This window comes from Typopeltis vanoorti, unplaced genomic scaffold, assembly GCF_054136105.1.
Source record: "Typopeltis vanoorti isolate ZY-2024b unplaced genomic scaffold, IOZ_Tvanoo_1.0 HiC_scaffold_24, whole genome shotgun sequence".
NCBI lineage: Eukaryota > Metazoa > Arthropoda > Arachnida > Uropygi > Thelyphonidae > Typopeltis > Typopeltis vanoorti.
This window is the reverse complement of record NW_028328064.1, coordinates 4,670,870-4,683,699: the sequence shown is the minus strand read 5'-3', so window position 1 is coordinate 4,683,699 and position 12,830 is coordinate 4,670,870. Positions and strand designations below refer to the sequence as shown.

General features: G+C 36.7%; 1 protein-coding gene across 2 annotated transcripts in view; it reads right to left on the bottom strand.

Annotated features, from left to right (window-relative positions):
* Nucleotides 1–12,830, bottom strand: part of LOC150092192 (disintegrin and metalloproteinase domain-containing protein 11-like) — a 1,236,934-nt gene that overhangs the window by 894,709 nt on the left and 329,395 nt on the right. For both annotated transcript variants that reach the window (XM_090415260.1, XM_090415259.1), the window contains exons 9-10: nt 11,020–11,081; nt 4,563–4,622 (exon numbers count right to left, since the gene is read on the bottom strand). In XM_090415260.1, coding sequence (XP_090271386.1) covers nt 4,563–4,622; nt 11,020–11,081 — 122 coding nt within the window. The remainder of the gene's footprint in view (nt 1–4,562; nt 4,623–11,019; nt 11,082–12,830) is intronic.

Here is a 12,830-nt window from a genome sequence, read left to right as displayed (position 1 = left end):
TCTGCAACCTTCACTGTGAAGTCTTCTTCATCATAATGCACTAAATAGTATAAGCAAAGGAAAAAATACATTTACTGAACAAGTTAATATTTTGCTGGTTTTCTACCCAGTATCTTCAGAAAACAAATTATAACTCTGACAAGCACACAGCACTGAATTAATAATTGTGGATAACAATTCAAATTGAGACTAAAACAGAACTAATAACTTTACAAGGCTTCATATACAGGCCAGATAAACAAAATTAATTTGGAGAAGTCAGGCGATCAGATATCAAAATGACTGTCTCTCAGATCTCTGGCAAAGGTTGGTCGATTGGTAGAGCCTCTGCTACTAATGGCTCAGTTAAGTAAGTTTGAGGGCGGTTAGTAGTTGGAAGGGGGTCAATCGTTCGATGCTGTTGGCACACTCTCCCTCGATGAGTCTTTGGACTCCCTGGAGGTGTCAAATAATAATAATAATAATAATAATAATAATAATAATAATAATAATTGGGAGAGTGCTTCACAGCAGATGTTGATTCTAAAAATGGTCTCTCTGACCTATAGTGACTTCTAAGTAATAGTGATGTTTTCTTCCATCTAATTCTATGTGAACGAGTATCCAGAGCATTGTCTACTAGTCCCAACTTGCCATACAGATCATTATGGATTTAACTTTTGTGTTATGTAGATATTAACTGATCAACCAGTCTGTCCAAAGTAGGCTAACCTGCAGGATCAAAGAACTTCATACACTCCAGGATGTGCAAGAGGATGAAGTCTATATTCAGGAGAAGGAATAAAGGTGAATGAGTGGTTTCAAAGTGGCATGGAGATCATATTTGCAGAGAACATTAGCTATCTTTTCTGATGTTCCTTAATATATGGGGGTAGGAATAGCTTTGCTATTATTCTGTGTGTTGGTTTCAGGAGCAATGAGGGTTGCATGCAGTATTTTATCTTTATATGGCTTGCTGTTTCAGTTACAAATTAAATTGCTTTCCACAATTATTTAGTTCAGTAATGTTTGCTTGTCAGAGTAATAATTTGTACTCTGAAGATTCTGAGAGTAGAACACCAACAGAATATTAGTAAGTTCAATAAATGTATTTTTTTACTCTCTTGGTGTTGCTTATACCATGAAGAGCTATTGTATGTAATCAATGTCAGCTAAACCTTTCCATACATATTTTTAGTCTACATGATGATATTAATTTAAATGGCAGCAAATTTTTTAAGAATTGTAGGGGAAGAGGGAATATGAAATATCAAAAATAAAGCACATCACGCAAATTATACAATTGGAAGATGTCACTAGAGTTGGCTGTGAGTGAACATGGTTGTGAATATTGGTGCCGAAGGATTTTTTTGTTTGCTTGTTTCTTACAATTAAGTCATTCTTTTTGTAACAATATATTTATGAGTAGTGTTTGTATGATTAACTGTAAAGGAAGTGTGCATAATTTCCAGATTTGTAAAGATTTATTATTTATTTTATTGTACACTGTATTGTGTCTCATGGTACCAATGCATAAAACAATGGTGGGCGATTTTAACATAGGTGATTATGTCTGCTGCAGCATATGCAAAATGTATGACCTTTGCAGAATTATTATTGTTATTATTATTATTATTCAGGCCTCCATGGAGTCAAAAGACTCATCACGGCAGGTTCTTCCTAAGAAACACAGAGTATATCAAGACTCATTGTGGAAGGTCCCTCCTAGGAAACACAAAGTCTATCATACCTCCTTAAACTCATTGACCGTTTTCGCTCTCACCACTCTATCATGCAATGCATTCCATGGTTCAACCACCTTCCATGAAAATAAACTACTCCTCAACCCTCTTGTACACAGTTTCCTTTCATAACTTCCAGGGATGGCCCCCTTGTCATCACTCCTTCCTGCTGTTCAACCAAGTCAAAGAACTCCCCAGTGTCAACCCTGTAAACCACCTCTCAATAGTTTAAAAGTCTCAATCATATCACCTCTCCTTCTTTTATCCACCAAACTCTGCAGTCCACATTCCTTCAGCCGATTCTCATAACTAACATTGTACAGTCCTGAAACCATCTTTGTTATCTGCATTTGTAACCTTTCCACAGTTAATTTATCCCCTTCAAATCCTGAGGACCAAATCTGAAAATAATTGTCTAAGTGTGATCTGATCAGAGTCTTATACAATAGAATGATAACTCTTTTATCTTTACAGGTCAATGCCCTTCTCATTATTGCAGCAATCTGCTGTGTTACCTTCACCACCTTGCAATATGTCCCCTAAATTTTAGGTTTCTATCAATCATCAAACCCAGATCTCTTGTCTCCCCTACTTCCTCCAGAATAGCTACTCCCATACAGTATGCAGTGTCCCATCGATGTGTCCCAAACCTCAAGACCTTACTTTTGCTGCATTAAACTAACTCGCCCATTCATTTGCCCATCTGTCTAGCTTATTAAAATCCTCTTGCAGGGGTACAACATCTGCACTATTACTAATAATCCTTCCCAGCTTCACATCATCTGAAAACAACTGAATATCCCCTTGTAATCCACTGACAATATCATTGATATAAAGGTTAAACAATATAGGTCCCAGTACCGAACCTGTGGGATCCCACTTGTAACCCTCTGCCTCCTTGAAACTGCCCAACCATACACAACTCTCTGATACCTATCGAACAGCCAATCCTGAATCCAGTTGACCAAACCTGACATCTAGACCCATTTACTGCAACTAAAATATAAGTTTATCATGTGGCACCTTGTCAAATGCCTTCGCTAAGTCCAAGAAAATGGCAGTATATGCCTTTCCCTCATCTACTGCTCTTGTAACTTTATTATAAAAGGCTGGCATATTGCTAAAACAAGAGCGCCCCTTCACAAATCCATGTTGACTTTCACAGATAACATTACCCTCATCTGCCCAATGCTGTATATAGACCCTCAGTGATTTCTCCAAGATCTTAACAACTACTGATGACACACAAACTGGTTATAATTAGACACTTCCAGTCTGCTACCACCCTTAAGCAATGGCACTATCTTACCTTCCTTCCATTCCCTGGGCACCTTTCCCGTAGCCAGACTTTCACTGAAAAGCCAGGTCAAAGGCTCTGTCAGTTGTTTAGCACATTCTCTCAAAACTCGTAGTGAAATACCATCCAGTCCCACAGCTTTACTGACATCCAGAGTACTCAGTATTTGGAACACACTCTCCTTCTGCACCTCTAACCCTTGAACCTGCCCTATCCCTCTAGTATTAAAATTTACTCCTCCAGGAGTATTTCAATACTCCAATAAGGTGTTCATTGAACAATTCAACTATGCCCTCTGCATCAGTCACTCTATTCCCATTTTTATCGCACAATGTCATTCTTCCACAGTCATTTCTCCTCCTACTGGCCACATAGCTAAAAAATTAAAGAAAGATTTCTTTAGGCAGAATGAAACTGTGGAACATGTTTTTCAAAAATGTGAAGAGAGTAAGAGGAGTGATGATAGCAATGAATTGAAAGGGAAAATGAATGATAATGCGATTGATGTAGGTAGTGCTACAGCAGTTTGAGTGACTGTATTGTACATGGCATGGAGGGAGAGAACAAGGGGGTTACCAGTGTAAGTCATGTAAGAGTGTGGATAGCAAGGGTGTTAGGACTAGATTTTTTGCTGGTAGTGAATGGGTTTCCAAAGGAGGGTGTGTTTGCTTCATCAGTGAATGAGTTTAAGGAGAAGTATGATAGGCATTGTGTGAATGATGGCTAGTGTGTGAATAAATGGATCTCCCATGATGAGTCTTCTGACTCTATGAAGATACTGTATAATAATAATAATAAATAATAACATTTAAACTGCCCACACATGGCTGGCACTGATACACCACAGTTCTTGCAATCTTCTTGTGTAGATCAGATATAAAAAAAAAAAACTTATGTATAATAATGAACAATAAGTTCTTTAATATTAGCAGCATCATGATACTCATAAATACATTAATATCGCAACGAATTTGATATTTTATACACAGGGTGGCCCATAAGTCATGAAGGGATTTAATGTGAATAACTTTTCTCATTATTTTTTTTTTATTATTATTTTTTTTCAGGTATTCTAAGGAACATTTGAGAAATTAATCATGGAAAAGTTCACAACCCAATAACAACCAAAATCGTTGTTTGATTGTGAACCAATGGAACTCCTAAGGCACATATTTGGTAAGCAAATAATTCTGTGAAGATCTGATAAACTGGCCATTATGTTCTCAAGATCTGATGGCACCGTTTATTTTCCTTCAGGTGTTACCTGAAGGAAAATATGTATGTGAACAAGGCCCAGAATGCCATAAAAAAGGGCCTGCTTTTTGTGAAGCCAAAAATGGAAGGCATTTATGTGATGTGGTTTTTCATGCCTAATAAAAATCTCCAGGTTCTGGATTTCATTATAACAAAAAAAAAGAATAAAAATAATTAATAAATGAATAAGTTATTAAATGCTTAAACCCCTCTGTGCCATGTATTATATGCCATGTATATGCAGAACTAGCCAAATAAAAATAATTCATATCATTATTATGAATAATTACCATTCCCTGGTCTATAACCAAGGCTAATTCGATGAACTTATAAACTTCTCGAACATCTCGCTAGAGAGAGAAAAAGGATTGCATAATGAATATTCATTTAGATAACATATTGTTGTAAACACATATTACAATATTCAGTCTAAATATTACATAATTTAGTTCATTTACAAAGATTAAATTTTTCATAGAATATCTGGTCAGTGCACAATGCATTTAGAATTTTACTAATACACTTAGCTGTAATAACAGTAAATTTATTTCTAAACAGCTCATAATGTTTTTAAGCTTTATATTGGAATTTATTTAATGCTATGGAATACCATAATACAGATTTATAAGAGATGTTTACTGAAAATTATAAAGAAACAGTAGGTTTAATTCCTCATTAACCATGCTACCGGCCAGGACTTATATATATATGTCCAAGTTTCTATGGATGCAAAGTGCATATTAAAATTGTAATACCATTGATATTACATTGAAATATATGATGGATATGAAGCAGATGCATATTTGATCCATAATGGCCGGTGAGGTGGTTAATATTCCAAATGTCTTCCATTTTTTGAAGTTATTTATGTAGGAATCAAAAATATTTTTGGACTGCAGTGTGATTTGAAAATTATTATTATTATTATGTGACCTCAACACAGAATCATGATACTCTCAGAAGAGCAGACGTCAAGTGATACAAATTATTTTATCATACATTAAACACATATGCAATCTCACCACCCTTGTCCCACTTGCACCTTATTCTACCCATTGTAAAATCCTTCCAGTATACTTCTGGCAAGAGATTTTCAGTGACTTATATGCCCAATCATATCAGTCCTCCTTAACCTCCTCCACCAATCTGCTAAGATCTGAGGATCTTAGCAGATTGGTGGATTCTTAAACAGATAAAATGACAGAAGCATATAAAACAGTTGTTGTTACTGAGTAACCATTCTGCTAGCATATATCATCCTAGTGAGGTTACTGCATTAACATATGTGACAGACACTAATGTGGGAACAGATGTGGATTAATTAGAGGTTCTTAGGATATTGCAGAATCTCAATGTAAATACAGCAGTGAGATTAGATGGGATATCAGCTCAGGTTTTGCAAAAATGTGCAAGAGAATTGGCAATGCCTCTGTTAAATTGCTTAATTTAAGTCTCTGCTCTGGCAGAGTTCCAAGGGAGTGGGGAAGTAGAGCAAAATAATTTCCTTGCATAAGGGAGTTCTAATATAACAGTAGCAAATTATAGACCAATCAGTATTATCACAGGTGTGGTGGTAAAAGTATTGGAAAAATTGATCAAAAAGAAAATTTAAGAATTTGTGGATAAAAATATGATACTGTATAAAGGGTCGGTCATGCCTTATTTACTGTCTTTTTATAATAGAGTAAGAGCAGAGTTGGATAAAGGAAATGGCTACATGATAATTTTGCAGAATTTTAAATAGGCATTTGACAGAATACCACATGGAACTCTGTTACACAAATTAGAACATGGGGTTATGTGACATGGGTTAAATGGATAAGAGGGTGGCTGCTAGACAGATATCAAAAACTGGTATATGGAGGGGCAGAATCAAGGTAAAAACAGGTGCCTAGTGGTGTTCTGCAAGGTTCAGTGCAAGACCACTGCTGTTTAATTTGTACATAAATGATATAGGAAATAACCTGAAAGGAAATATTCAGTTGTTTGCTGATGATACAAAATTAGGTAGGCTAATAGTTAATCAAGGCAATGTGGATGATTGCAGGATGATTTAAACAGGCTGTCAGTATGGGCAAAAGATAATGGGTGTCGGTTTAATGTGGAGAAATGTAAAGTTATGCATTTTGGGATAAAGAGATTACAAGCTGTGAATCACATTGATGGCACTGTACTCCAGGAAACAGAGGAAGATAGAAATTTAGGGATGATGGTAGACAGAGTTAAAGTGTAGAAGACATATTGGTATGGCTAGTGAAGAGCACACTAACAGATAGAGATAAAGTTGTTGTTATTCCCCTTTATAAGGTCTTGAGTTGCTATATAAGGTCTGGTCTCATGAGTTTCTTGGGGATGAGGAAATGGTGGGGATTATTCAGAGGCAAGTGACCAAGATGGTGAGTGGTCTGTGGAATGTTCCCTATGAAGATAGAATGAGGGTGTGTTGATTGCAGAAGTTGGTTGATATGTTTCATGTTTCAGCACTTGGTTGGAGGGGCTAGAACAAGAATAAGAACATCCTTGGAAGATGAATAAAAGTGTGGTTACTAAGGGTGTGACAATTAGATTTTTTGTTTTTCTTTAACTAACAAATTGTCTGATAAGAGGGGCAATTCTATGAATGAACTGATATGGAGCAGCTAAATGTAATAAATATGTCTATTTATGTGTAGCTGTTTCATTGCACTCGATTCATAGTCATATTTGTCATATAATGATATTATTGTATTATATTCAAAAGAAATGCAATTTATAGATGTATAAATAACACTGTATTCATCATAGTCAATAAATATCTTAATTTATAATAAAATTTTAATCACTGTCTATAATCTTTATTTATTTCAATTTTTCCTATTTCCACTCGTGTGGAAGGGTCCATTATAAGACTGCAGTTAAAAATATCAAAACTCATGTCAGCTTTCCGTATCTTTCCCTCAAGATATACAGTGTAAAGTATATCAAGTGCTATTGCTTTAGTAACATCAAGTTTACTTAATTCATGTACCTCCTGATGACTACAATCAGTCCTTGCTCTGTTATTCCTTGTGCACTACCATTAGTCCCTCAAATTCGTTACATACATTTACAGATTGTGCACCTTTCTGCTCTCACAGCTCTGACAACATACTATTCATGATCTTGGCTGACCAGTAAATTCTTGAATGTCATTCTTGAGCAACATAATGACTAACTTTTCTACTAAACTAGTATCTTTCACTCTCCTCGGTAACATAATTCAGATCCTGTAAGCTCTATTAATACTGGTTTATTGAAGAAGCTTTTTAACTTGTTAATAAATAAGATCAGCAAAGATACCAGAGATAAAGGATGATCAGTTCTTTTCAATCTTATAGGTTTCCCCCTGCCACACACACACACACACACTTATCTTTCTTATCCATCAATACTTATGTTTTATACAACTTTTATTAATAATAAAATCATAAAATCTTATTATTTAATCTTATCTTATTATCTAATTAATTAATAATAAAATAAATTAATAATAAATCATCTGTTCACCGTCTGTACTCCTGAGAGAATCTGAATGGAGTATATTGGCATTTGAGAGGAAGTGCTATAGAAAGATCTTTAGAATAAGCTGGATACAGAAAGTGAACAATGAGGAAATCTACAGACGAATACAACCAAAAGAAAACCTGATCCAGAAAATAATCAAAAGGAAACTACATCTATTTCGCCATATATGTAGAATGAATGATGAGAGAAAATTAAAAACGTTGCTGTTTGAAATGATTGAAGGAATGAACAAAAAAGGAAGACCAAACAGAGAATGGGGCAATGACATCGTCAAATGGTGCGGAAACTCTATACGCGAACTGGTTCATCTTGCACAAAATAGAATGCAATGGAAGAATCATATCAAGATGGCAGCAGACATCTACGGGCATTGGACCCATGGTTGTTGATGATGATGATGTTCACCCAAAAATTGTTTGAATAAGTGAGATATGGTTAGATGAGGATGACATCCTGACAGGAATAGAGATGGAAGGATATAGTGTGTTTCGTGAGGATAAAAGGGGTAAAAAGGGAGGGGGAGTGCTATTCATGATAGAGAAAGAGTTATGTCCATACAGAGTAGAGATGCAAGAGAGAAATAGTGTCAGTGGTTTTGAGGCAATATGGTGTGAGATAGAGGTTAATGGAATGAAATAGTTGGTTGGATGTTGTTATAGACCAGGAAATGTGGATGGTAGTGACTATGAAATGTATAATGAAATTAGCCAAGCAAATAAGAAAAGAGTGATCATTATGGACAATTTTAATTATGGCAATATAGAATGGAATGATGAGATAGCAACTGAAAGTAAATAAAATGAGTATCTTGAGTTTTTGAGGGATAACTACCTGAGACAGTATGTAACAGAGGACACATGAGGATTGAGGGTCTTGGATTTGGTCATCTCATCAGAGGATGTAATTATAAATGAAGTGATAAATCACCCACCAATTGGTGAGAGTGACCATGAGGTGATTACCTGGGTGGTTGCGAGCAGTGTGAGGATATCTGTAAGAAAAGGGTATATGTGGAACTACAAGGGAGGGGGGGGTGATTATGAAGAGCTCAGGAGACAGCTTGCAGGTGTAGCATGGAATGAGGAGTTAGCTGGAAAAGAGATCAATGCAGCTTGGGAGATTTTCAAAAACTATCTAGTCGATGTAATGTCTAAATATATTCCAAGGGTGAGAAGGTTAAATAAGGTAGGTGTGAAAATGATGAATAAAGAGATTAAGCATGCAATACAGAGAAAAGGGCATTATGGAGGAAGCATAGGAGAAGTGGAAATAACCAATTCCATGAGGACTACAAAAACCAAGCAAGGTGGGTGACTTGATTGGTGAAGGTAGCTAAAGAGAGGTATGAACAGCAGTTAGCTAATGAAGCCAAAAATAATCCTAAGGAGATTTTTCAATATGTAGCCAGCAAAAGAAAGAATGATTATGGAAGGATGACATTGATTGGAGAAAATGCTATAAAGACAGCTGTTGTAGAAGGTGTGGTGGAGATACTTAGTGAGCAGTTCATAAAGGTCTTTCAATCTTGTGAATATGACTTCATGCAGGAATTGAGAGCAGTTGATGATGAGGAAGAGAGACTGACTGTAAGTGGGCAAGAGGTGTATGGAGAGTTTAAATAAGGCTGTGGGATTTGATAATATATCACCGCGTATTCTGAAGGAATGTGCCAGGTAGTTGACACCAGCCTTGACATATTTTTTAATTAAGCGTCTTGCAGTCGATCAAGTTCCTAAGGAGTGGAAAGAGGGCAAGATTGTGTCACTTCATAAAGGGGATGATAGAACTCAAGCATCAAAATATAGGCCTACAGATGTTGTAGTTAAGTTGTTGGAGAAGCTTGTGAGAACTAGGATCCAGAATTGGGTTGACAACAATGGTATTATCTTTGATGGACAGCATGGATTTGCTAAAGGGAGGTCATGTTTTAGTAATCTACTTATTACAATAAGGTGACTGCTTCCATGGACAGAGGAGAAGGATACACATTAATATTCTTAGATTTTGTAAAGGCTTTTAATAGATTACTGCATGATAAGTTGATAGTCAAACTGGAGTTGATGGGGTTGGATATTAGATTGGTGCATTGGATTGGAGACTGGCTATCTGACAGGTATCAACAAATTGTGTATGGGGGAGCAATATCCAGGAAAAGGAAAGTTACTAGTGGTGTACTTCAGGGGTCAGTTTTAGGGCTATTGCTGTTTAACTTTTATATTAATGATACTGGTGAAGATTTGGATGGAGATATTCAGTTGTTTGCAGATGATGCAAAGTTGGGACGAACCATGAAGAGTAGAGAAGCTGTTGTGGCCATAGAAGAAGACTTGAATAAATTGGGTGATTGGGCACGGGAATGGTGATAAAATTTGGAAACCAAAAATGGGATGCAGAATTTATGCTTGGTGAGGATATATTGTCGGAGGTGGAGGAAATATAAGATCTGAGGGTGATAGTGAATAAGGATCTGAAATTTAGGGGACACATAGCCAAAACTGTGAAGACAACACAAAGGCTTCTGGGAATGATGTAGAGGACACTGACTTATAGAAGTAGGGAGATTCTTGTTCCATTGTATAAGGCTTTGATTAGGCAACGCATGCACTATTGAGTCCAGATTTCTTCACCTGGTTTTCAGAAGGATGAAGAGATGTTGGACACGGTCCAGAGGCCACTGACTAAGGTAGTTTCTGACGTCTGGAATGTCGATATGAGGAAAGATTGAGAAGATGTAATTTGCAGAGTCTGGTGGACAAGAGGAGGAGGGAGAGATATGATAGAGATGTACAATTTATTAAGGGGTTGTTATAGGAGCAATGCTGGAGAGGTTCTACAGAAAATAGTGGGAGATCAGGGAAGAATCAGAGGTCATCCCTGGAAGCTGTATAAGGAAGGGTGTGAGTACAGGAATGAGAAGCAGGTTTTTTTAATGCAGAGTTTTGAATGATTGGAATGCCTTGCCTAGGAGTGTGGTGTCTGCAGAGAATTTCAGTGTGTTTAAAGCATGGTATGATGAGCCGTGTGTTTTATAAAAGAACCTCCTAGACGAGTCTTTGACTCCATAGGGTCTTGGGTAATAATAATAATAATAGCAACAAACCAACCCTTCCATTATCAGAACTTGCCATTCAGATAATTGAAGGGTTGGGTAAATGGCAGATTATTGTAATAATAATAATAATATCAAGGAAAACAGATACTTACCTTTATCCTTGTTGGTCTTATTCTAAACTGTTTAAATCCCCACTCGTGCATTCCGGTGTTCCCTTTCAAGAAAAATTTTTACAACATCACACCTAATGTAATAATCAATGAAATTCAGATATTACATAATCAATGTCAGGTACCAATAATTTAGTATTCAGTATTATATTTCAATATCATGCTACTTGATTTCAAGGCATATTAAAAAGTGTTTTGGGTAAACACCTAGATAGACAATATTATACTATTTCTATACCAAGATCTCTGGGCTAATTCTGGCTTTAAAATTTAAAAAGAATTCAATTCAGTTCCCATCATGCTGCCTATTTTGAAATCCTGTGACATATATTTTGCCACATTGAGAATTACATGCTTCCTAAGAAGGACCTCCCACGATGAGTCTTTTGACTCCATGGAGGCCTGAATAATAATAATAATAAAAATTATTATTATTATTATTATTTGTCACCTCCAGGGAGTCAAAAGACTCGTCGAGGGAGGGCATCTGCTCTACAACTCTCTCTCCACCACTCACAATCCACCAACTGACCATAACTACACCAATGCCATCTATCGCCGCCCACCCCACCACTAGTATTTCCACAGACAATCACAAACATCCATGCCTATGGCAGGATTCGAACCTGCAGCCTTTTGGCTGGGTCGCAGATATGCTAACCACTCATCAATACATCAGTAAAAATATATCATCCCACTTTCCCATACAATTTCCAAAATTAATTCCTCGCCTTATTATCCCCATGCCATAGTAGAAAAGTAGTCTATCGAGTAGATTAATTCCCAGCAAACAATAGCTGGGATGGGGTTGTTATAGGATCAATGCTGGAGAGGTTCTACAAAAAATAGTGAGAGATCAGAGGAAGAGAGCATTTATCTTTACAATATAAATGCTATCCGATGTCTCTCCCTGGTGTATACAAGTCCCTAGTGACTGCCATCTATCCTACTCTGGACGAACAGAATACTCAATAGAAAAAAAAATACAAGAACATCAATCATATATTTTATTATTATTATTTCGGGCAACTCCAAGATGTCGACAGACTCATCGAGGGAGGTCCTAACATCATGTCAAACACAACTATTCGACATTCACACAGTATCAATCATACCTCGCCTTGAACTCATTCACGGTCATAGCACCCACAACAGACTCTGGCAGCTTATTCCACTCATTCACCACTCTCCAAGTAAAAAACCTAGCTCTAACACCCCTGTTAACCATATTCTTGCCCAGCTTCCATGTATGGCCCCTAGTCCTCCCACCACCAGTCCTATTCTCAAAAATATCTTCCGGATTAATCTTATAGAAACCCTTCAGTAATTTGAATGTCTCAATCATATCACCCCTTTTCCACCTATCAACCAATTTTTGCAACCTACAAATCTTCAATCTGTTCTCATAAGGTTCATTCCACAGACCTGCCACCATCTTGGTCACTCGTCTCTGGATCCTCTCCACCTCCTCCCCATCAAGAAGAAACCCTGGCACCCATATCTGGGCACAGTAGTCCAGATGGGGTCTTATCAGGGCTCGATATAGCGGAACAATAACTTGTTTGTTCTGCTTGTTAAAGTATTTTTCAGTAACCAAGTGATTTGATGAGCTGATTTAGCCACTTTTGCAATGTGCCCCCAAAACTTGAACTCCCTATCCACCAACCCTCCCTTTTCAGTCTGTAAATTTCAGACTGAAAAATATGGCCTTATAATCAAATAAATATTATCTTTGCCTGGCATTTGTAAATAATTAATATAACTATGATACAAGTTTCTCTAGTTTTGGTGGT